This window comes from Syngnathoides biaculeatus, chromosome 6 (assembly GCF_019802595.1).
Source record: "Syngnathoides biaculeatus isolate LvHL_M chromosome 6, ASM1980259v1, whole genome shotgun sequence".
Taxonomy (NCBI): Eukaryota; Metazoa; Chordata; class Actinopteri; order Syngnathiformes; family Syngnathidae; genus Syngnathoides; species Syngnathoides biaculeatus.
In genome coordinates this window covers 4,718,040-4,744,461 of record NC_084645.1, presented here as the reverse complement: position 1 = coordinate 4,744,461, position 26,422 = coordinate 4,718,040, and the positions used below count along the sequence as shown (strand labels likewise).

Here is a 26,422-nt window from a genome sequence, read left to right as displayed (position 1 = left end):
ATGAGCATGGCGGACATTAAAGGTCAAGTATCGTCAAACGGACGATTTTTGGTATATTATTAATGAAACCCACAGCCAATATGGTCCCATGTGTTTTTTTCACCACAAAACATGATTTTGACGTATACAGCTTTTTGTAACTCTCGCCATGAAAATCCTCTCGAGGGATTTGTTTTCGACAAGAAGTAGGAAGTGACGTACAGGACAGAGGCGCCCCGTAGTGGACTCGTTTGTTTCCATTAGTTTTACCTCCAGGAAGGTAGCTCCTTGTTCCTTCGTGTTAGCCAAAATGCCGGCTCATGTGATTGCTGGACATTGCTTGAACACTCGGGAGAATGGAATTACCCTTCATAAGTTTGAAAGAGACCCTGTTCATTGTGAAAAAGAGCTTCGTGGGTTCCAAATAACAGGTACTTGTGTATACAGCTCCCCCCCAAAAAATAGTTTGGGGCGGACCATGTAATTGGTCTCTCTCATAACGTAGTAAAAGATCCGTGTATGAAATGTGTTGATGTGTGCATACAGCTACTAAAAAAAGAAATAGTTTGGGGCAGACCACGTAATCGTTTTTTCTCATAACTTAACAAAAGATCCGCGTATGAAATGTGCCGATGTGCGCGTCGCCCAGCCAACAATGTCTCGATAGTGTTCATCGAGTACTGCGGCAACTTTGAACATACCCCAAAAAGCAACATAGCTAGCCACATCCTCCTTATATTCCTCCACTGGCACCGAAACTCAGCTACAGCGGCTGAGGCGCCACGTTCGGCGGTCACAGCTTCTCCGAAGGCTGCGCGTCAGGCTTTGCGATGGGGGCGGCTCTGAAGAACCCAGCCGAGAATGCGTTACTCAGTCGCGTGCGCGCATAAAGCGCCCTGGCTCGACTGTGACTAAAGCAGCACCGCTCGGCTCTGTCATAAGCCACACATCTCTGTTGTTCGGCTTCATTGGCTGAAGCACTGAGCGTTTTCAACGGCGGAAGTGACGATGACGTCAAGGACAGAGGATGCCACTAATATGGTGAACACTTAGATGGCGAGGGACACTCAATTGTGCAACTTTGTGCATGGATGACGCGCTCTCCGCTCACTTTTTTTTTTCGTGTCGGCATTGAAGTGAATACTGTTATATGTATTTTTCATTACAATATCTATTTTAGAATGTTTATAGGGATGACAACCGGGCTTTAAGTCTGAAGGCAACTCATAACTACGTTGAATATGTTCTAAACGTTTGAACCTTGGAAAACATTCGTCTTTGTAAGTATTGTATGTTCACAGACATTAGGTTGAGGTCACAATTGACCCCTCCGTAGAAATTGCGTCATCCGCGTCGCTGACCAATCAGAGGCCAGATATCTGCATAAACGACACCCCGTTTTTGGACCCGCAGTTCCAACAGACAACATTACATGGTCCAGTATAGCTTTTGTTAGCGTTTTATCGTGTATTTGGGTTCTTTAACAATAGATATGGTTAAGAAGTGTAGTCACGGACTTTATAATATTGACGACAGGTATCCTGAAAGGCTAGTTGGTGGAGTTCAATTCGTACCCTTTCCAAAACCGAAGACCCAGTTCGAAAAATGTCTTCGATGGATCAAACTTTGTGGAAGACCGCATCATCAATTGAATCCATCTAAAATCAACCGGAACAGAAGACCGAGTATGAAAAATGTCTTCGATGGATCAAACTTTGTGGAAGACTGCATGATCAACTGAATCCATCAACCGGAACAGATATGTTTGCACGAAGGTAAGTCCTATATTTGATTTTCAATACATATCTCACATAAATGAATTAGCAGTTCTTCGCTTGCATAACATAGCTAAGTGTGAATGATTGACACACTTGATCTGTGTTGAGCGATATTTTGCGAGGATCTGACTGCACAAACGCCGCCATTTTTTCTAATTGATTGACAAACAATTACCAAAAAGAGTGGCGCAGCAAGAAACTAGAGCGAAACTGTCCGATTTACCGGCTGATTTCTCACTCGCATTCTTAGCTAACAGTGAAATATCGTTGAAAAGCATACAGCAGGGCTTCAAGTATTTCAGCGAGCGGTATTTCAATGGTATTTACATGCATATCGACGGAGAAACCATCGAAATTAGCGCGAGGTCTTTCCGGAGTCAAAGGAAGACCGAGCAGCCACATACATTGCATCTGAAGTTGAATCCCACAAGGATATCCGAAGCTCACTGTACATGTCAAGCGGGGTGAGTGCATTTGTTATATTTTGCATGTTATTATTATACATTTGTGGAAAACAATTAACCGTACGTGAATTGATCTTTATATAACCCAAAGACGAATTCGTCATTGATAGTTTCCAATTTTCGTGTTACCTATCACACTGTTCAATGGCCTATGTGGTGTCCAGCCCAAGACTGAAATTGAACACTCATCTGGGTACAGTGCCTGTGGCCAGTGGTCTTGCAACATCTGTAAGTTTCACTTTCTTTTTATACACAATGGCATGAAATTGGTAAGAAAACAACAGACATACCAAATCTGTGCAATTGAAGACATCAGTGACAAAGGAATGCGGCCACTCAGTATCTTGAAACTTTTAATTCGTCTGATCGCTCTTTCTCCATGAACTCTGTGTTTGGCAATTTTTTGTGCAAGGTTCACATCATGTGAATTCATTTGTATCCCTGATTTGGCAAAAGGTGGAATGTTCAGTTTAAGTCCTACATCCTCTACTTCTTTCACAATGTCAAAACCTTTGTCAGTCATTATCCCATCACCCATTTTTAGATATCCAATCTCAACAAGTTGTTTCAACATCGACTGAAATCCAGATTTTTTAAAGATTTCCTTATCAGAAATTGATCCAGCAAACAGCATAGAGCTAAATATAACAGACCCTCTGGGATCTACAGCAACTAAGGCTTTGAGTGTGTTACATGATTTGTAAGTACTGTAGGTTTGAGACTGGGCATTGAGTGATGAAGGCTTTTGAATTCTAATTTCAGTACAATCAATAATGCTGAAAGTATCTGGGAATTCCTGTCTGTAATTACCTGGCATGTGTTCATATATAACATCTCTGGGTGGCCAGATGCATACTTCACCAAATCGGAGATACATGTAATTCACCCACGAGTTGAACACAACGCCAACAACTTGCTGTGTAAGACTAAATCGAAAAGCTCGGTCTTGTAGGTCAGAGTCATTTCTTAGTTTGCATAGAGTCAATAGTAATTGATCTTTCAATGATATCTTCTTTATCTGAGAAAGATTGCCTTTGCCAACATATTTTAAAGGGCATGAATCAGTGTCAGGCACCAAAAACTTGAAAATTGCATTAAATGTGTCCTTGGAAAAGCCTGTGTAATAATTCATATGACTCTTATCCCCCATAAGCACATCAACATTGAAAGATGAAGATGTCACATTGTCGTTCCGTCTCAACTTTTCTTCCAGCATGTTCAGCTGTCGTTTGGTCTCCAGGTGTTCAAGTGTGCATTTGGCATAATCTCTCAGTAGGATTTCTTTTTCAGCGACTACCGACATCAGATCCAGTGGTTCAACCCCTGCAAAAAAAATAAATTTATATAATTTTTGACAGTATGTTTACATAGTTGAAACAGTTTACATGGACATGATGATACAGTGTATATTTTTCAAACTATAATCACTCATTAAATGTTTATTTTTCAGGCCACATTCTTTGAACTAGAAGATGCAAAGAAAGTTGGGACCTCTTGTGTAAACCTAGCCTTCCCTCAATCGGCAAAAGTTACCCCAGCTGATTTATTCAAGACATGGTTCACTGAACTACATCAAGAACAGTGTATCAAGATTGAAGAAAGCACAAGGGACCAAGCCAACAGTACTCTGTGGCACACAGAAAGAAAAAAAAAAGTCTAACAGCATCACATTTTGGAGCAATTTTGCAAAGAAAGACAACTTTCTGACAAATTTCTGATGGAATTAATCGACCCAAAGCGTTTCAGCTCAGTGCAAACTTCGTATGGCCAAAAAAATGAGAAAGTGGCAGTTGTACAATATATCAAGAGGACAGGAAACCATGTGCATGACTGTGGACTAATAGTAAATCCCAAATTTCCATATCTTGGATCAACACCCGATTCCAAAGTGTGCTCTAATGGAATTGCAGGACTCCTTGAGGTCAAATGCCCCTACTCTGCACGGGATGTTACTGTACAAGAAGCCAGCGCTTCAGACAGTTTCTGTTTGGAAATAATTATGGACAATTGAGGCTCAAAAGTAATCACAACTATTACTACCAAGTACAAGGACAGCTGCTCACATCTGAAGCTGAGTTTTGTGATTTTGTAGTCTACACAAGAGTAGACCTATTTGTTCAAAGAATATACCCAAACATTGACTTCATGGAGAATATGTTGAATAAGCTGAGTCAATTTTATTTCCAACATGTGCAGTCTTATATCAGAAGACATTCAACTGATCCATGAATTTCTTTTTAGGGTTGTTTACATTTGTGTCACATAGGATGTTTGTGTTCTTCCCCATATGGATCATAAACTTTGTTTTGTTGTAACTTGAATAAAGAAACATCTTACATCTTGAATCCGTCTGACTCGCTGTAGAAACTGTTTCGGTACTCGCAGTAGAAACTGTTCCGGTAGATGGATCGCCGTTGGTGCCAATATCTTCTGTCATGGTGCTTTCCTGAGGCTGAGTACTTACAGTTGATTTCCTGTGAATGATTAAATAATAAATGAGTTTTATACATAAAGAAACTGTTGTCCAGCACTGTTATGCTTCTAGAATTAAAATTTCATTATGTGATGCACAATGTTTTGAACAGCTGTACTTTAATCTTGTAATTGTTATATATATATAGGGGGAGTGCGTCCTTGTTTTGGTACATTAGAAGTGGATTTTAAAGCACTGCATTGTGACTTTTAACCCAGAGAACTGGCACATTATGCAATACAAAAATATAGTTATAGTTCAAAACACTTTGTTGTCTTTTCCATTGTCCAATGTTGAGTTATTGTCCATATAAAACCATACCGCTCAGTTGCAAAGTTCAAACATTTTCTTTTTTACTGGTGCCTTCCTGGTAGATTTAGACCGACAAAGGGGATCCGCAGGAAAGGGGTCTGGTAATTTCTTGAACGGTAGTGACTGGTTTATGAAGTGCTAAAAAAGTGAAGAAGCAAACGTGTTTCAAATCAACGATATATTATAGATTCTAAATACAATACATTGTTAACTGAGACAGACGCCATGCTTCTGATTTCATTCAATCATTCACATGTAGCAATGTTACGGTAGCGAAGAACGTCTCATTCATTTATACGAGACGTGTATTAAAAATCAAATATAGGGCATATCTTCGTGCAACACTGTCTGGTTAAGCTTCGGCCGCGAGCCGGCAAGAAAGCGACACGTTTGTGCAGTCCGATCATCGCTAAATATCGCTCAACAAAGAATAAGTGTGTCAATCGTTCACACGTAGCGGTGTTATGCTAGCGAAGAACGTCTGTTTTAAAACATTTCTGATACCTCGCTCAGGAGTTCGGTATCAAATTTTAATAGGTTCGTCGGAGATAGGCACTCAGAAATGAAGACAAGACACACTTCTGGCTACCAACAATTGGCACTTTATTGGTCCCACACAGAAATGGTAACACAAGCACAAGCACAAATCACGTGGTATGAAGCTAAGTAATATCCAACCAGCTCTTAGAAGAATATCCAGCTCTTACCGTGCGCCAATAGGAGGGAGAGCCAACACTCCAGGTAGAGCAGCTTCAATACCGGCTGGGCATCCGTACGCAACCCGCAGCAGACTCTACCGAGAGTATCCAAAGTCCTCCTTTTATACTCTAAGCGTGTGCGGAAGGAGGGGTGAGTGGCCAATTCATCCCGCCTGACGCCACACTATTCTTTGTTACCAACAGATGGCGTTGCACGACATCATATAACACAAAAACATCTTTTTATGACATTGCTGGTTATCCAAACATCCTTTTATGACATTGCTGGTTATTCAAAGCTATTGCGATCGTCTTTTAGGTTATACAAAGCTATTGCGAAACATATACGAAGCTATTGCGAAACATATACGAAGCTATTGCGAAACATCTTTTAATTATGGAAAAACAACACAATAAAATTATTCTTACTTCAACGTCTCATTCATTGATACGAGACGTGTATTAAAAATCAAATTTAGGGCATATCTTCGTGCAAACACAATCTGGTTAAGCTTCGGCCGCGAGCCAGCAAGAAAGCGACACGTTTGTGCAGTCTGATCATCACTAAATATCGCTCAACAAAGAATAAGTGTGTCAATCGTTCACACGTAGCGGTGTTATGCTAGCGAAGAACGTCTCATTCATTTATACGAGACGTGTATTAAAAATCAAATTTAGGGCATATCTTCGTGCAAACACAGTCTGGTTAAGCTTCGGCCGCGAGCCAGCAAGTAAGCGACACGTTTGTGCAGTCCGATCATCGCTAAATATCGCTCAACAAAGAATAAGTGTGTCAATCGTTCACACGCAGCAGTGTTATGCTAGCGAAGAACTTCGAATTCATCTACACGAGACATGTATTGAAAATCAAATATAGGGCATACCTTCGTGCAAACATGTGTTCCGGTTGATATTAGATGGATTTAGTTGATGATGCGGTCTTCCACAAAGTTTGATGCATCGAAGGCATTTTTCGCACTGGGTCTTCGGTTTTGGAAAGCGTACGAATCGAACTCCACCAACTAGCCTTTCAGGTACCTGTCCGTGACTACACCTCTTAACCATATTTTTTGTTAAATAACCCAAATACGCGATAAAACGCTAACTAAACCTATACTGGACCATGCAATGTTGTCTGAGAAAATGGTGGGAGCAAAACAGGGCTTTTGTTTATGTAGATCTCTGGCCTCTGATTGGTCAGTGACGCGGATTGCGCAATATCCACGGAGGGGTCAATTGTGTTTTGTTTGAGATCTCGATGTAAACGTGTGATCGTTGATGCAGCTATTGTTATGTTTCGCATCAATAAGCTAGCTACCTCTACAGTGCACAGGGTAATGTATATTTTTCTGCATCTTTCAGTTACAAATTTGTTCGTTCATTTACCACATTTGACCTCCATAAAAGCAAAAAAAGAACGCCTTGTTTACGGAGTTTCTTTATAAGTTCGCTGGCTGTCTAGTTTCACATAGTAACATGTCGTGAGGACAGCACACCCATCATGAACCATATCAGGGAAAAATATGGGGAAAAATCCATAGCATGGGTGGATAAGTGGAAACTGACTATGTCACAGGAAGCTTAAATATCCGGCAGCGACGGGATCTAAAAATAAAGGTTGGAGGAGGAGAAAAGTAGTTTAAAGAAGAACAAAACTATTAAAATGAAAGACTTAGAAGATTTTGATAAAAATGCAGAATGTCTGGAAATATGGTAGACCAGCAGTCGGCAACCCGCGGCTCCGGAGCCTCATGCGGCTCTTTCATCCTTATAATGCGGCTCTGATTGGCTTGGGAAAATAAATTACTAAAATTTTTTTTTTTGTATTTAATTGAAGTGCGTTTTATTTGTGTTAGTTTTTATATTATTTTAGTTCTAAATTTGAAGATTGTGATCTTGAAATATTAAAATATTAATTAAATTATTTGATATTATTTTTTCGTCGCTCAAAATAGACGTCACACTGCGGAAGCGGGTATACCCGCTGAAACACCGTCTATTTTGAGCGACTTTCAAGCCCGGCAAAGCCAATGGAGAAACATGCTGCAGTAAAGTAGTAGAAGTTTTTTTTTTTCTTCATTTTAGATGTGCGGCTCCCAGTGTTTTCTTTTCCGTGGAAACCGGGTTCAAATGGCTCTTTCGGTGTCAAAGGTTGCCGACCGCTGTGATAGACGGAGGCTAATCAGCGAAAGAAGAGTCAAAAGAATTTAGACAAGAATAAAGTGAAAAATAAAGAGTGCAAAAAAATAATGACTCAGTATCTCCTCCTGTAACACCATATCCGAGGTTGACTGGTGGAAGACGTTGGGATGATGCCAGTGACTGGCTACACCCATATCCCACACAAGTCAAATAGCTACCCAAGCAACCTGTTGACAATGACAATCAGTGGCTGCCTCCTGCACAGGCGGCACTGCCTATGACTCCTCCACTCCCTCCCATCTGCACACAATCTGCTACTGCTTCGCCTGTGCAGCCTGATCCTGATAGCAGCAGACCAACTGCTGCCATGAGAAAGGAAAGATGGGTCCTGTGTCAACCATCGCCAGCAGTTACCACACAGGAGGCCAAGATGGATCCGGACCTCTGAATGCCAATGGTTGAGTTTCCCATATTGGAAGCTTAACCTGTTCTGGCTTACCATTTTATGGACCTAAAAATGAAGGAGGGAATAAAAGAGTGGCCACATTTTGAAAGCTGTGTCAAGGTTTCCTCCAGTTTGTCTGATAGGAGGCCCACTGGCAGCAAGGTCCGCAAATTTCTTCTCCATCTTGGAGCGAAGAATTTTGGCAAAATTGCTGTGATAGTTGAACAAGGAGCGTATGAGCTGTTGCAAGCGAGGACTGCCTCCGGGAACTCAAATGGACCATGGGAAGTGCAAATGACAGCCATAGGGTCGGCATTGGAGATGCACTTCCCACTCGACGCTGACCTGTTCCAGGTGCGTACCTGTCTGCAATTAGGAGAGGAGACAGCAGGTGAGAGCTAGCACTGTGTCATGGATATTTGTGAAAGCCATTCTGGACTTTATAAACCAGCCAGTTTTGATGGTGAGGAGAGCCCCTTTTAGTCTGTTATGAAGGCAGCCTTTGTGGATGGTCCACACTGCCCATTGACCAAAATCATGACTAATACCCTGATTGGTGGTTGGTCAAACAACTGCCTAGGCGACATTAAACGACATGCCAAGCATTCTGAGACCAAAGAATGCAACCAGAAGAAGAAAAAAGAGAAATATTCTGCAAAAGGATTGCTCTTCTAGTGATGACTGCACTTTCAAAGCAGAGGACATGATGGACGGTGCAGGGAATGTTGTGGGGGAAGAAGATGCTGCGACAATCCCAACCACGCGTGTGGCAACTTTAAGATTGACACTTGTCACTACTGTGGAGAGAGGGGACATTGGAAAAGAGACTGTCTGAAAAAACACCAAGATGGGATGGCTAACCATCGGAGGAGGTGTGGAGGACTCAGCTCACGTTGTGTCACCTCTGACTGATTCATGACGGGGCCTGGAGATGTGCAGTTGAATGGTGATACACAAACACACCTGCACCCAACACTCGCACCTTTAAGCAATGAAGACACACTTTAAACTGATACACTGCTTGCTGAGATTCAGAATAACATTGTTGGGTTAGAAAAACAAAAATTGCAGCCCAACCACCAGACGTTCACATGCTTTTGCAAACTGACGCAAACACGAACTTTCCCACAGTTACCTGTTTGGTAAATACCACACTTGTTTTGTTCCCTGTTAATTCTGGAGCTTCAAATTCTGTGATAATGGCATCCAAACCTATATTTCTTGGTCCAACCAAACGATCTTACACAATGATTGCAAATGAGAGGTTTCACAAGACATAAACTTACACACCCTGCTTCATGTGCATCAGGTGGCTCAAGCATCCATTTGCGGTGTCCTCCACATGTTCATTCAATCTATTGGGAAGGGACCTCTTGATCTCACTCGGGTTTGATACTGATATCCACTCTCGATCGTATTGAAATCACGCACCTGGTAGATAATGTGGAATCGTCATTTGTTAAATTTAGTCCTGATAAAATCCAATACATTTACCATTAAGGAACCAGCAGTCCAATCAGCAGCTATTTGACAAGATTTGTGATTCTATTCATTTTATCCCGGTTCTGGTTTGCATGAGCAGCTGGATATAGCATTGGACCACTCATGCACATCACAGACGAGACTGACATTTCGAGGAGACTTTTTACAGAGACCTGAATGACTCCCTGAATATCAGTGACCTTTTTTGACCATGACTTTTGCACAGCATTTGTCTTCATTTGTCTTTGTCTTTAAATTGTCTTTAATATCAGCAGAGCTGTCTGTCTTTCATGTTGTCTGTTCAGCACCACACATTTCCTTAAAAAAACAACCTACAGAAAAATGGCAGGATGAAGGCCCAAGTGATTATCGATATCAGGATGAGACTGACTGGGCACCAGCATCGGATCCAACAAATGTTTTATTTCAGAATCTGTAAATGCACACAAGTCTGCACACAGGTGCTTTGCACTCCGTCTATTTTATATTGAAGTCAACCTTGTTCCAATCTCAGCTGTTTCACACACAACCTCCTATAGCAGTCCACAGTATTGGTGGGAGTTGGTCCTTTCCTGGACCAAGTCCCACCAATACCGTGGGCTTCCACTAAGCATGATGTGGTGCTAATTAAGTAATGTCCACATATTCAGATTAAGCCTGAGTCATTTTATTGCCCTGTATCGCATCAATATCCATTGCACGCAGACTCTGTAGGTGATATTTAACCAGTGTTTGAAGTATCGCTTAACCCGAGAGAACCCAAGACATCCAAATCCTCTTTTAAAATTTTATGTAGGAATTAAATTAATCAATAAGCATCAAAGAAACACAAAAACATCACATTTGGAAATATTGACCAATTTACTTCCAGTTTTGGAAGAGTGCTCCCTTTGAAATCCCCACCAGCAGTCACTATCAGGTGGACACATGTTAGACGTTGGGGTAAAAAGAGTAACTGTGCTGCGTTGTGTTTATACAGTAGGCCCTTAAATACACTGGGTCAGATGTCACCCCATGGGTTCTCGAGAGTTAAAGCAGGAATAATTTTACAATATGATAATGCATGAGTTCAAACATCAATATTTCCAGTCCGAATGCCATTTTGTTCAAGATTTGTGATTTGTGAGCTGTTATATAAATGCTCCAGCTCCCTGTGTGCCAAACCTTCCACCCATCCACGTCATGGGGAGTGCTGGAGCCTATCCCAGCTGTCAACGGGCAGGAGGCGGGGTAAACCCTTAACTGGTTGTCAGTCAATCGCAGGGCACATGGAGACAAACAACAGTCACACACACAATGGACCAAACTTTGTATAGGGGGCGAAGGGAATACGTTACAAAGGGTTTGTGTTTCTTTCTTTTCACAAACATGAATTTCTCCTAATAAAAACAAGTTATTACAAAATAATAGTTATTAGAAACCTTTTTGGAGCTCAAATTATCCCCAATTATGCCAAACATGTATCTGTTTGTAACATACAAGAGAAAAGAGAGTTGGCTATATCATTTTTTTAATTTCACCAAAATCCCTCACATTGTGTTTTGGATTATCTTCACTCGTGTAATTTTATCTTCAATCTAACATCTTTATTTATTTTGGCTTTATACTTTATATGTTCTTTATTTGCAAAGTGTGTGTGGAGGAATGCAGGTGAGCCCCAAGTGCATGTATGGTACGGACCCGGGATTGTATGAGATCCAGTGTATGGTGCTTCTCCTAGTGGTTGCTGGTCAGAAAGATGAAATCATCGTAGGCACCAAACTGTTGAAGTATGTGGTGTGAAAAATGATGACACTTACTGGTAACTTCTCATGCAATGGACAGTCTGTCGAGTGTGCACAGTTCTTGGTGATAATGGCTGGCCACTCAAGGTGGAAAGGAGAGGACGTACCGGACAAAGTGGGCACAGTCAAGTTGACTCAGGCAGTTACATTACAACCAGGAAAGAAGTATCTGTTGTGGGGTGGGTTATTAAGTAATGTCCCTATGTCACCTGGCAGTACAGTGATGGTAGAGCTCACTTCATTAAAGTGTGCCTCCCAAAGCATTATGGTAGGCACAGTGATCACACATTTGTGGGGGGATGGTTGGGGTTCCTATGAGGATGACAAATATAACAGAGAAGCCCCTCACCCTAAAAAGAAACTGCAAGCGAACAGATCTCTCTCCTTGTGAGGATAAGTGGCTCAGAAAATGAATAAATGGATGGATAATTCTATAAAAAATTAAACATGTCAGCCCCATTCAAGCTTATACTTTTTCATCGTATTTATTTATATATTTTATTTTTCAAGTTACGCCGACAATACGAAGTATGTAACAATATTTCTGGAATATGAAAATTGGAACTCTGTGGGTCTGAGCATGGAATGGATACGAGACAAGTGGCCAGGTCCTACCACTAAGAGCTTTATTTGCATTGAAATTTGGTACCTTTGTTTGCAGATGATTCGTTATTAAAAATGATTTTTTTGTGATGAGGTGAATTGAATCGGTGAGTGAAATGTTATGTTAATAAATGTTGTGATTTTTGCTCTGCTGCCAGCCGCCACTGTGAGGCGAACATGTTGTCTGAGTTTTTATTTTATTTTATTTTTTTTAGAATGACCAGTGATTAAATAGAATGACCAAATGATCTTCACAAAAATCTATCCACTACAAAAATACAAAACATATTAAGCATTTTGAGTATTTTTATTCTTTGTGTAAATGTATGTTTGTGTGTCTTGCATAACCGCATGAGCGAATATTGGAGAACAATGACTTAACTATGAACATTTTTTGTAACTATCTGAGATCACGTTGATGATCACTAAACACCGTACGAATGAAAACGCATACATGGGCTGTCACTCACGTTGGTAGATGGCAACTGCAGTGAAAAACACTCACAATCTGCGATTTCCTTCCACATTTGCTGGGTTAAGTTCTCAGCCATGGCCTCACAGCGCATTGTAATTGTACTCCTTGACAGCTGTAGAACTTTTATTGAAGACAATATTTCCGCCCTATTTTTAAAAGATTCGAACAATGAGTCAGCCATGCTTCTTTTACCATCTCTCCATCTGGGAAGGACTTCTTATTAACGGTGATGTGACGAACCTGGAACGATGCTTCGTGGGCAGCTTTCGCTGTTGAACTATATTGTGTGAAAAGTGACTGCTGTGCGACTAATTGGGATTTTAGTTCGTTCACTTTTCTCATTCTCAGCTTGCTTTTCAGCGGTATGTTGGTGTCGTATTTTCCATGAACAGTTCGAGAATTCCACTACACATTTCACTACACTGGCAGATGAAGCAAACGCACTTCGAAAATGACATTGTGACAAAAAAAAAGTCCATCTCCCATCCCGAATAATAGTGATACGTTTTTGTCTTCTTCTTTGCTCCAGCATCCATAATCATGTTTGATAAGATTTCTTTATTTTAAGAAAAATGCGAGGCCTTAATATGGGGGGAACTCGCTGACTAACGTAAATACGGCTGATGTGTTTTCTTTTTTTTCGGCTTTTTCGACTGGGCATTCTGGTCGATCGCGAGGCTCGACTCATTGAGCACCCCTGGTGTAGAGCGAGAAGAGTAGAGGGGAGAGGACACAGCCTTGAGGTGCCCCGGAGCTAATAGTGCGCGTAGATGAGGTCGAGTTCCCCAGCCTCACCGACTGTGTCCCGCCCATCAGGAAGTTGTAGATCCACTGGGAGATGGCAGGGGAGACACTGAGCTGGAGAAGTTTGGATGAGAGGAGGTCAGGAATGGTGGTATTACATGCAGAGCTGAAGTCCACAAACAAGATCCTCGCATAGGTTCCCTTCCTGTTGAGATATTTAAGGATGAAGTGAAGACCCATGTTGACGGCATCATCCGCAGACCTGTTAGCTCGATAGGCAATCTGCACTGGGTCCCGCTGGGGACCTGTGACGCTCTTGAGGTGGTCCAGCACAAGGCGTCAAAGGACTTCATGACCACAGATTTCATGGCAACAGGCCTGTAGTCATTAAGATCTGAGACTGCTGCTTTTTGGGGACCGCAATGATGGTGGAGCGTTTGAAGCAGGTTGTGAAAACAGGAGCGAGTTTGTCTGCACAGACTTTGAGGCAGGATGGGGACACAAGGTCTGGGCCGGCCCTTTGTTGATCTTTTGTTGTTTGAAGATCTGCTTAACGTTCCTTTAATGGATGTTAAATGGTGGAGTGGAAGGCGGTGCTGCTTAGGGGTGCAGCTTGCTGGGTGTGTGGTATGCAAGTGTGTATTTCGAATCTCCAGTAAAATCTATTTAGGTCAACGGGTAGCCCGTACTTGTTTTCTACTGGGAGGTGTATGTTACTTGTAATTAGTGAGCAATTGTAATTTGCATCAGACTGATTTGGAGTCATTAGCACCAAGCAACAAGTCCTGACATTCTCTAAATACAGGTGTACTTGCACATTTATGTAAGACCAACAGTTTTAGAGTACAATAAGTCTCTGAATTCTTTTAAATAACATAATGTTGCTAACCAATGATGTCAAAAGTACTTCTTACAATTAATGCGACATCTGGTGCTGCACGGTTTTGCTCATGACTTTGTCGTCTGTTTCGTACATCGCCAAATTAAGCTTCACGCAGGCGTTGAAACTTCCATCCGTTCATTGTGAACGTAATTCAGTTGGATTTGCCATCATCCTGGTACGATGGTGAAGAGTTCTTGCTGAAAAAGGCACATTTTTTTATTCGTTTGATTATCTCGTCTTTACGGAACCCCTGAAGGGACATTGGGAAAAAAAAGTTTCTCATTGTAATGAGTAGGTTTCTCATTGTAATGTTTAAGTTTCTTATTGTAATGAGTACGAAATGTCTATCTATGGGTCGTAGCTTATTTACATGGTAGCTAGTGGTGACTTCCTGTCTTCAGGGAGCCGTAAACTACAACTTGCTTTGAGCACACCAGCTGAGAGAATGGCAACAGAAGAGGACTTGGTCTCTTTCCTCAAAACAAGGAATATACCTGACAGCGTCATCGATCAACTCAAAGAAGATAAGGTGAGTATACCTGTAAACTCTTTTATCACACTAATATAGTAGTATAGGCTTCATTTATGCTTGCTAGGCTAAAATGATTGACATTTGTAACCCGCATTTTTCTTCTTACAGATCGATATTAACGTCATGTGTGTTATGACAGATGAAGAGTTAGGACAGTATTTTGTCAGATATGGAGTCCGACATGCACTCAGAGCATTTAGTCGTCGAAGAACCCTGACAGATGAAAACCAGGGTGGAAGTGAGGCTTTTACAGACACGCTTATGCAATGTATCAGAGAAAGGTTTGGGAACGAATAGAGAGTTACTACCGACCGGGGCACTATTAGAAATAAAGGTGCCGTCAAAGTCACGCGCTGTGTTGAAATGGGTTGGCTCCACTTTCAGAACGGCTTGTATCATCAAGTCAGAGCAAGAGGTAGAGGTGGAACACGGCAACAATCCGTTGACAAAACAGTGACTATGGCGGAACTGCTGGGGACAGCCAAAGACTTTTTTTTCCCTCAAATGGACGTTCGCTCAAAGGACCATGTGAAGACTTTGACTTTGATGTTCGTGATTATAGTCATAATTTTGTGGCTTGTGATGTCACTGTCGGTTAACTATACGAGCAAAGTAAACTAGCCATGCTGCGCATTTACACAACCTCCAAAACCAAAGTAATACAGCTCTGATTTATCCTCGGACTTTGAGCCCACAGATGATCCACCAATGAAGGTAAGGAGGTTCTCTTCCATGTGTTTTTAATACATAAGGTATTGCACATACTAAAATCGTAAAGATACCATTTTAAGTTTGACGTTTGGGGCAAGAATTATAGTAATTTGAGCCCCAGTCTACAGAACTGTGAGGCAGATGCTCTAACCTGTTGTTGATTGTCCCGTCACCTATATTTGGGGGGGAAAGCAACAATGGGACAACATGACTATATAAACCTACAATGTGCTGATCTGCTAACAACTTTCTTTATTGCTGCCAATGCAGAGACGATCTTTGAAGAGACGATCTTACAGACATAAGCACAGCAGGACTAGAAACAACCAAGTGGCTCACTCACAAAGTTCCTTTGCTCTAGATCCAGCACTCACTTGCTCAATGCAGGTAAACCATTGAATAGTCTGCAATATACTGAGTATGAAACTGGTATTGGAATAATTCTTGTCAAATTGTTTAAACAATATTTTTTTAAAATTCAAACAAAAATGAATCAAAAGTTTCAGTTTCCTTTAGTGACATTTACGTTACATCTTCATTACACATGAGCAAGTTGGAACCCATAATCTGACGTGAGAAAAGAAAAAAAAATGTGCTTGTTCTTGGAATAAACTTTCAGTTCATTGCAAAACTTCCATGGGATTGGATTTTGTAAGGAAAATGGTTTTTTTTTCCCATTTCACTTCACTTTTGATATGCTTTTCGCTGTTTTTCTTGTCATCAATAACAGAGAGGAGAGCAAATGAATCACTCAAGTTCAGTGTCCGATATGACCGTCACAGAAGCCCTTCATCCTCTATCTTCTGAAGCACTTGGACAGACAGCAGGCATGCATGGCTATGAGGGAGGCCATTAAATTACTGTGTCAAATGAAGATAGTGAACATGGGCTAGGTGATATTTTGGATCCACCACTTGCCCTTGCTATAGAAAGATCCCCTGATGATAATGAAGTACACTTTGGACGAACTACTGGTGATGAGGACCAAGACTCCACCCTTCCCTGGAATCCATATGAGGAAAACAGGATGCAGGTATAGTAGGTGTCAATGAGTATTTACATCTCTGTGGAGATATTTTTGTTCTAACTTGCAGAATTGTCTTAGTTCAACATGAACAGCTTTTTTTTTAGATCATGCCAAAACATTTAATTTCCACTTTTTTTTCCGTTCAGAAGTCGATTTGCTTGTGTATTTGGACCATCGTCCTGTTACAGAACTCAAGTGGGCTTCAACTTGAGATCACAAACTGATGGCTGAATATTCACCACCAGCTTTTTCTTGTAAAGAGCAGAATTCATGGTCCCATCAATCACATCAAGTTTTCCAAAGTCCTGAAGGATAAAAGCAGCCCAAGACTATCCATTGCACTACCATCTCCATGTTTGACGCCTGATACTATGTTTTTTTGTTATGATGTGCTACCTGTACGTCGCATATGACATAGCTTTTAAAAAGCTAAATTTTCATCTCACCAGCCCATATATTCTCACAAAAGTCTTGGGAATCATTCGGATCGTTTGTTTTTCTGTAAAAGTAAGAGAAGCATTTATGTTCTTCCTGAGCATCAGTGGTTTTGGCCTTTGAACTCTCCCATGGGTCCCTTTTTGTTCAGTCTCTTTCTTGTTATTATAAACAGTGATCTTAACTGAGGATAGGGAGGCTTCCAGTTCTTTAGAAGTTTTCTTGAGTTTCTTTGTGGCATCCTTGATTGCAATTGCTATTTTATTGTTAATCTTCGTAGGCCGGCCACATCTGGGAAGGTTTACCACTGTTCCATGTTTTCTCCATTTGAGGATAGTCTTGCTTTGGTTCACTGGAATCCTGAAGATTTAGAAAAGGCCTTTGAAACCCTTTCCAAACTTGTTGATGTCAGTTACTTTATTTACTTTACACACAGGGCCAAGATGCATTTTTGTCGAATACATAAAATCACCATTGAAAACAGCATTTTAAATTAACCTGTTACATTGGTCAATTTACATTGTTGGAAGGATAAAGTGATGAAACAATGCAAAAATACAATAATTTGGAATGGGCCCAATATTTTTTTTGTTGAATAATATTTTGTTCACTATTGGATGAACTGATGAGTATGTTTTTTTTTTTTTAACATCTTGCTGTACTCTACACCAAATGATGAGCCTCTGTCATCGAGCAATGGTGCAGAATCATCAGACCCCTATAAGAGACAAGTCCTTGTAAATTTAAGACGTGCAAACATCGTTGACGATTGAAAGGCTTTCGAAAGGTGATGCTAACTTCTTTCAAGCACCATTTGCACATTTAGCATGTTTTTATTGCTCCTTTTATTCAATTGTTCACTTGGTTTAAAGGCAGTTAAAAATAAATGTTTGATACAAATACAAAAGCAGCTTTCTTGTTTTTTTAAAATGTTATTGATAGCTGTTTTTTTCTTAGTCTCACAGATGCTCGCCGAGTAGAATACTGGCTCGGATCATTAGATATTTGGAAAATCAGAAGAACCCAGTTGTTTCAATTGAACATTTCGTGAATCTACACAGACATAACGCAAAAACAATTGTTGGGCCAGTATATATATTTTAAAATAGGTATAGTAGATTAATGGGCATTCACAATGAAAATGGTGTTCCAAGACAAACCACAACCACAGTGTGGCCTGCAAAAAAAAAAAAAAAAAAAAAAAAAAAAATTGACACCCCTGCAATAAACCATGGTGGATTGTGAATACCTGTTTAAACAAATGTTCAGTTAAGGAGTCCAAAAGTAGTTAGGTCTCAAAATCGAGGGAAATTATTATCTCATGCCTCAAATGAAGGTAAAGATCCAATGCCTGATCAGGATGAGCTGGAAGATTTATTTGTGACTCCCCCATCAAAATATTGCAGATGTTGTAGATGTCTGTGTCGCATGGCACTGCTGGACGAAATCTGAAGCACAACTGTACATCTGTTTTGTCAACTGGGGATATGCAATCACAAGTTGAGTAGAGTTCTGGGAACGCGTACATGTTTTGGGGATGGCCACTGGGTACCCTGGGATTCTTCTACGGTCTGATATGTGCATCCCACACATGGATGGTCTCATCTAATTCATCCTGGAGAAGGGGGTAATGATGCCGCATTATAGATAATAAGAGAACAGTTTATTATTCATGTTATGTCTGGCATTTTGGTGATAGGATATCTTGAACTAAATCATTATAAAAGTTGCTGTATTTATTAAGCAAAAGGGGGGGATAACTTTAAATAAAATGTCCAAGAGCAGAGAAATAGATGCATAGCTTTAGATGTGTCACTACCATGTAGTGCTCCGGACCTGATGTGTAAACAACTATTGGGGCAAAAATACATTGCTGGCCAAAAGTCACTGAACCCTTTAGTTAGGTAACGCAGAAGGTCATAATTATTCAATCAATTGTAAGTGCATCTGATTTACTACTCTACTTTAAATGAATATATACACTCATAGTTAAATACAAGAGCAACTACTTTGTTAATGTTTCTGTTGTGGATTTGGGATGAATAGGTAAACATTTTCATTGTTTGAAAATTTAACATTAAATTACGCAGCTTACCTGAATTAGACTCATAAGGAGTCTGCCATGGCCACGGTCTTTCTGGTATTCAACACACCTGCTGGAATCCTCAGGCATCTTGGGATCCGGCTCGAAGGACCAATTTAATCTCAGCTAGTGCGCACGGTCGCAGGTGTTATGTCTTTTCCGTTTTTTTTTTCCGTTCGAAAGCATAATAACAAATCATCGTGGGTGTTCGAATACCGAAAAGTAAAGCAAAAAAATCTCTAAATTTTTATTCAAAAACTGATTTGTACGAAAACCAAGACATTCGAAAACCGAGGTACCACTGTATATATATATTGCCATCATATTACTACAAAATATGGAATTAAGAACTTTTGAGGAATTTTAATAAAAGTAACATTGACTCACTCATCCTATCGACTGGAACGAAAGAGGGAAGAGTCAGATAATGACGAAAGCCAGGCATGATAGAGACACTAAGATTTAGGGCAGTGATTTCCAACCTTTATAGAGCCAAGGCACATATTTTACAATTGAAAAATCCCATGGCACACCAACAAAAGTAAATGTTACCAAAAATGGATCGATTAATTACTGTATGTACTTCCTGCCATTTAATAGAAGAGGATTTTTTTGTTCTGTCTGTCATTGTGCCTCACTGGCATAAATAGATGAATAAAGATACCTCATTTGTTGGAATAAATGTTTTTTTTAGCAATTACATAAAATTGCATAACTTCCCACAACACACCTGAAGAGCAGTCACGGCACACTAATGTACCCCACCACACTGATTTAGGGTTTTGTATATGTTTTAGCCACAGTCTTTGGCAGAACCTGCAAATCAAGTTGATCCGTACAGCATCAAGTGAAGCAGAATGCTCAAGTAGATTCTGTTTCTTTGGGCACTGGTCACCAATCAAACCTGAGCCGTCAGCACCAAAGGAAGTAGCATGTACCACTATCCTACTAGTGCTGAAACAGAATAATGTACAGCTTGATAGCATATTGTATTGACCTTTTCATGTTGGAAAAGTTAAATTTTTATGTATTTTTGAGCTCCTCCCACATTTTAGATTTTCCAGTGACATAAAGGCAACTGTCATTGTTGTTAGATTAATTGGATATAAAGTTGTCTCATATTTGCTTTCTTGGGTTTTTAATGCTTCATTGCTTATGTGATGTGATGCAATCAAGAGGCCCATTGGGTACCATGGAAACTTTGCTATGATCTACTTAAACAATGTGATGCAATCAAGTTACATTGGGTGCCGTGGAAACACCAGACAGTGATGCAGAAGACAACATAAAGACTGATGATCTCAAGAGGATGGTGAAGACATCGCAAAGACTCACATGGACTATTTTTGTCACGGTTGCTTTGTCACATTTGCTTTGTTGTGATGCGGCCCACGCTTCTTCTTCTTCTTCTTTTCCTTTCGGCTTGTCCCATTAGGGGTCGCCACAGCGTGTCATCTTTTGCCATCTTAGCCTATCTCCTGCATCTTCCTCTCTAACCCCAACTGCCCTCATGTCTTCCCTCACCACATCCATAAACCTTCTCTTTGGTCTTCCTCTCGCTCTTTTGCCTGGGAGCTCCATCCTCAGCATCCTTCTACCAATATACTCACTCTCTCGCCTCTGAACATGTCCAAACCATCGAAGTCTGCTTTCTCGAATCTTGTCTCCAAAACATCCAGCTTTGGCCGTCCCTCGAATGAGCTCATTTCTAATCCTATCCAACCTGGTCACTCCGAGCGAGAACCTCAACATCTTCATTTCTGCCACCTCCAGTTCAGCTTCCTGTTGTTTCTTCAGTGCCACCGTCTCTAATCCGTACATCATGGCCGGCCTCACCACTGTTTTGTAAACTTTGCCCTTCATCCTAGCAGACACTCTTCTGTTACATAACACACCAGACACCTTTCGCCAGCTGTTCCAACCTGCTTGGACCCGTTTCTTCACTTCCTTACCACACTCACCATTGCTCTGGATTGTTGACCCCAAGTATTTGAAGTCATCCACCCTCGCTATCTCTTCTCCCTGTAGCCTCACTATTCCCCCTCCACTTTTCTCATTCACGCACATATATTCTGTTTTACTTCGGCTAATCTTCATTCCTCTCCTTTCCAGTGCATGTCTCCATCTTTCCAATTGTTCCTCTGCATGCTCCCTGCTTTCACTGCATATGACAATATCATCTGCGAACATCATGGTCCAAGGGGATTCCAGTCTAACCTCATCTGTCAGCCTATCCATTACCACTGCAAATAGGAAGGGGCTCAGAGCTGATCCCTGATGCAGTCCCACCTCCACCTTAAATTCCTCTGTCACACCTAAGGCACACCTCACCATTGTTCTGCTGCCATCATACATGTCCTGTACTATTTTAACATACTTCTCTGCCACACCAGACTTACGCATGCAGTACCACAGTTCCTCTCTTGGTACTCTGTCATAGGCTTTCTCTAGGTCCACAAAGACGCAATGTAGCTCCTTCTGACCTTCTCTGTACTTTTCCACGAGCATCCTCAAGGCAAATAATGCATCTGTGGTACTCTTTCTAGGCATGAAACCATACTGTTGCTCGCAGATACTTACTTCTGTCCTGAGTCTAGCCTCCACTACTCTTTCCCATAACTTCATTGTGTGGCTCATCAACTTTATTCCTCTATAGTTCCCACAGCTCTGAACATCCCCTTTGTTCTTAAAAATGGGAACTAGAACACTTTTCCTCCATTCTTCAGGCATCTTTTCGCCCGCTAGTATTCTGTTGAATAAGTTGGTCAAAAACTCCACAGCCATCTCTCCAAATTGCTTCCATACCTCTACCGGTATGTCATCAGGACCAACTGCCTTCCCATTTTTCATCCTTTGTAATGCCTTTCTGACTTCCCCCTTAGTAATCATTTCCACTTCCTGGTCCTTCACTCTTGCCTCTTCAACTCTTCCTTCTCTCTCATTTTCTTCATTCAACAACTTCTCAAAGTATTCTTTCCATCTATTTAGTACACTACCGGCACCAGTCAACACATTTCCATCTCTATCCTTAATCACCCTGACCTGCTGCACATCCTTCCCATCTCTATCCCTCTGTCTGGCCAACCTGTAGAGATCCTTTTCTCCTTCTTTCGTGTCCAACCTGGTGTACATGTCTTCATATGCCTCTTGTTTAGCCTTTGCCACCTCTACCTTTGCCCTACGTCGCATCTCGATGTACTCCTTTCGCCTCTCCTCAGTCCTCTCAGTATCCCACTTCTTCTTCGCTAATCTCTTTCCTTGTATTACTCCCTGTATTTTGGGGTTCCACCACCAAGTCTCCTTCTCCCCTTTCCTACCAGATGACACACCAAGTACTCTCCTGCCTGTCTCTCTGATCACCTTGGCTGTCGTCGTCCAGTCTTCCGGGAGCTTCGGTTGTCCATCGAGAGCCTGTCTCACCTCTTTCCGGAAGGCCGCACAACATTCTTCCTTTCTCAGCTTCCACCACATGGTTCTCTGCTCTACCTTTGTCTTCTTAATCTTCCTACCCACCACCAGAGTCATCCTACACACTACCATCCTATGCTGTCGAGCTACACTCTCCCCTACCACTACTTTACAGTCAGTAACCTCCTTCAGATTACATCGTCTGCACAAAATATAATCTACCTGCGTGGTTCTACCTCCGCTCTTGTAGGTCACTATGTGTTCCTCCCTCTTCTGGAAATAAGTGTTCACTACAGCCATCTCCATCCTTTTTGCAAAGTCCACCACCATCTGCCCTTCAAAGTTCCTTTCCTGGATGCCGTACTTACCCATCACTTCTTCATCGCCCCTGTTTCCTTTACCAATATGTCCATTACAATCTGCACCAATCACAACTCTCTCGCTGTCTGGGATGCTCAGAACTACTTCATCTAGTTCCTTCCAGAATTTCTCTTTCAACTCTAGGTCACATCCTACCTGTGGTGCATAGCCGCTAACCACATTATACATAACACCCTCAATTTCAAATTTTAGTCTCATCACTCGATCTGATACTCTTTTCACCTCCAAGACATTCTTAGCCAGCTCTTCCTTTAAAATAACCCCTACTCCATTTCTCTTCCCATCTACTCCGTGGTAGAATAATTTAAACCCTGCTCCCAAACTTCTAGCCTTACTACCTTTCCACCTGCTCTCTTGGATGCACAGAATATCAACCTTTCTCCTAATCATCATGTCAACCAACTCCTGTGCTTTTCCTGTCATAGTCCCAACATTCAAAGTCCCTACACTCAGTTGTAGGCTCTGTGCATTCCTCTTTTTCTTCTGACGCTGGGTCCGGTTTCCTCCTCTTCTTTGTCTTCGACCCACAGTAGCTGAATTTCCACCGACGCCCTGCAGGTTAGCAGTGCCGGGGGCGGGCGTTGTTAACCCGGGCCACGACCGATCCGGTATGGGATTCTTTAGATGAACGCTCATATTTGTTTGGCACAGTTTTTACGCCGGATGCCCTTCCTGACGCAACCCTCTGCATTTATCCGGGCTTGGGACCGGCCTACAGATTGTACTGGTTTGTGCCCCCATAGGGCTGCATTTGATGCGGCCCACGCTAAAGAATAAAAAAGTGGAGATGTGGAGATGTGATTAGAACGAGTTGGAGATTGTGGACACATCCCACGTTCTCCTCACGAGCCAGAAGTTGTCTTCCTTCCTTGAGAATTTTACTTTAAATGTCCTAGGCTGCTTAAACCTGACATTAAATTGGTCCTTCGAGCCGGATCCCAAGATGCCTGAGGATTCCAGCAGGTGTGTTGAATACCAGAAAGACCCTGGGCACGGCAGACTCCTTCTGAGTCTAAAGACCCTTTCCGGGACTGGTGTGCAGCCCACTGGCTGGTATCCGATATTTGACGGGATCCAGAGACGGATGGAAGATAACAGGGTGAGTCCAATTTTAGTTTAAAAAGAGTGAAACCAGTTCAAATAGTAAATGACAGGGAGTCATTAAAGCGTGAAAGGAGACACGATCAAGCCTTGCCGATTCTAGTCAATGACAAGGTGACAGAGCCCTGTCGCGCACTTAAATTCTGTGTGTAAATAGCTTTTGACCCTAAAATTCCCTAACATCCCGAGGGTGGTGGAGCCCTGTCACGCACTTAAATTCTGTGTGTAAATAGCTTTTGCTCCTAAAATTCCCGAAACACCCTGAGGGCAGCGGAGCCCTGTCGCGCACTTAAATTCAGTGTGTAAATAGCTTTTGGTCTGAAAATTTACTAAACACCCGAGGGTGACAGAGCCCTGTCGCGCACTTAAATTCTGTGGGTAAATAGCTTTTGCTCCTAAAATTCCCTAAACACCCCAAGGGTGGCGGAGCGGTGTTACGCATTTATATTCCGTGTGTAAATAGTTTCACAATAAAGTCCATAAACACCCCTAATCCCGTGTGTGCAAGAGAAAATCGTGTGAAAGAGGTATAGCCTCAGTTGTAAACTTAACACGTCACTTCAGAAAATAAAGGCAACAATTCTCCACTTGAACGAGTTTTAGAACAAATCCACTTACAACTCCAGAACAAAGCCACTTAGAACTGCTTAGGAGTTGTTACCTGGTTCAAATTGACTAAAATGGGGAAAAATATTGTAAGAAAAACTTTAGGGACACACTCCAGTGTAAAAATTTGAATTATGTAAAAAAAAATAAAGACTGAGACAGACTGGACTTGGACAAAACTTTTAAGTGGAGTGTGCCGGCTGCACCTCAGGATATACAAAATAAGACGACGTTGCGTGCCTGACCCTGACACTTTAATTCCCTCAGATCAGATGCAAAATATTCACCGTAATAGAGATAAGTAATGCATTTTTCTCAAGCCCAGTGGGTAAAGAATGACAAATTTGTTTCGCATTTATATTTGGAGTCAAAATTTCAACTCCATGGTTTATTTAAATGATGTACCGATAGCTTCCCCTGATAAGGAAATGTGAAAGACAGTGGCTTTTTTTAAGCATCTGGCTGAGAACGGGCACAAAGCAAAAAGAAACTCAAAATTTGCCAATAACAGGTTAAACATTTTACAAATTCTAAACCCACAAAAAAATTAACAATTTCTCATTTTTGGGACTGACAAATTAATGCTGAATTTTGGGTACCAAATTAGCCAAATTAACAGCTCCATAACACAAAATGATGCAATAAAAAAAGACTTAAAAATGACATTGTTGAAATGAAATGATGCGAAAAAAGCATTTTGCAACATAAAGTAAGCATTCATGACAAGCCCGGTCTTGATTTTGCCAAATTGTGATATTATGACTTTCTAAGGTCACTTTGTGACTTCATAGAGATAAGTACATTAACTGTTTTGTTCCACCTTCTGCTAAACATTTGTATCCCAATAGAAATATGTACAACTCTTAATCCAGCAAATGTTGCCATTTCCGGTACATGGAAAACAACCGATATGGATACCTAGATGAAATACCTACCAAAAGTAGTTAGGTCCCGAAATGGGATGCTGTGGAGTGGTTGTAACCATCGTAACATTATTCCTGCTTTTGAGATATCTGTGGGGTGTTGTAATGTTGTCATGCCGTGCACGAAAAACTAATGATCCAATGCTGACTGATAGTGATAAATAGAATACACCTGTGTGTAATCAAGTCAAGTAAATGCATCTGGTCTGTGATAGTCTCAGGGTTATATATATATATATATATATATATATATATATATATATATAAAATAAGAAATTTAATATATGTATTTTTTTTTTAACGATTTGTGGAATATAGCTGCAAATAAGTATTTGAACACCTGAGAAAACTAATGTTAACATTTGGTACAGTAGCCTTTGTTTGCAATTACAGAGGTCAAACGTTTCCTGAAGTTGTTCACCGTTTGCACACACTGCAGGAGGGATTTTGGCCCAGTCCTCCACACAGATCTTCTCTAGATCAGACAGGTTTCTGGGGTGTCGCTGAGAAACACGGAGTTTCAGCTCCCTCCAAAGATTTTCTATTGAGTTTAGGTCTGCAGACTGGCTAGGCCACGCCAGAAATTTGATATGCTTCTCACCGAGCGACACCTTGGTTTTCCTGGCTGTGTGCTTTGGGTCATTGTCATGTTGAAAGTCCCAGCCACGACACATCTTCAATGCTCTGAGTGAGGGAAAGAGGTTATTCCTCAAAATAATAAAACATGGCCGCGGTTATCCTCTCCTTAATACAGTGCAGTCGTCCTGTCGCATGTCCAGATAAACACCCCCAAAGCATGATGCTACCACCACCATGCTTCACAGTAGGGATGGTGTTCTTGGGATGGAACTCATCATTCGTCTTCCTCCAAACACAGTTCGTGGAATTATGACCAAAAAGCTCCATTTTTTTCTCATATGACCACAAAACCTTGTCCCATGACTCCTCTGTAT

At 41.3% G+C, this 26,422-nt stretch overlaps 1 protein-coding gene and 1 long non-coding RNA gene across 5 annotated transcripts; one reads left to right on the top strand and one right to left on the bottom strand.

The window, feature by feature from the left end:
• Positions 1-17,831, top strand: LOC133502589 (uncharacterized). 3 transcript variants are annotated; one of them, XR_009795510.1, is made up of 5 exons: positions 1-410; positions 14,664-14,791; positions 14,903-15,892; positions 16,236-16,538; positions 16,679-17,831. It is a non-coding gene; the product is annotated as an uncharacterized LOC133502589 (long non-coding RNA). The 3 variants fall into 3 exon arrangements; XR_009795509.1 differs by having other exon boundaries at positions 14,664-15,508; positions 15,776-15,892; XR_009795508.1 differs by having other exon boundaries at positions 14,664-15,892.
• On the bottom strand, positions 417-25,567 carry LOC133502587 (uncharacterized). 2 transcript variants are annotated; one of them, XM_061823575.1, is made up of 3 exons: positions 25,482-25,567; positions 4,559-4,695; positions 417-3,544 (listed from the first exon to the last, which is right to left on the bottom strand). In XM_061823575.1, exons 1-3 carry the CDS (start codon positions 25,529-25,531, stop codon positions 2,457-2,459), a joined length of 1,275 nt encoding a protein of 424 aa, XP_061679559.1. In that variant the 5' UTR covers positions 25,532-25,567; the 3' UTR covers positions 417-2,456. The 2 variants fall into 2 exon arrangements, with proteins under 2 accessions (XP_061679559.1, XP_061679560.1); XM_061823576.1 differs by lacking the exon at positions 25,482-25,567 and adding an exon at positions 5,714-6,131.
• Between the last annotated feature and the right edge of the window lie 855 nt (positions 25,568-26,422).

Coding starts and splice junctions, on each gene's coding strand:
- LOC133502587 (XM_061823575.1), bottom strand. CDS start 25,531: ATGGTTACAACCACTCCACAGCATCCCATTTCGGGACCTAACTACTTT. Junction 4,696..25,481: donor TCGGGACCTAACTACTTTTG/GTAGGTATTTCA, acceptor AATCATTCACAG/GAAATCAACTGTAAGTACTC. Junction 3,545..4,558: donor GAGTCAGACGGATTCAAGAT/GTAAGATGTTTC, acceptor TTTTTTTTGCAG/GGGTTGAACCACTGGATCTG.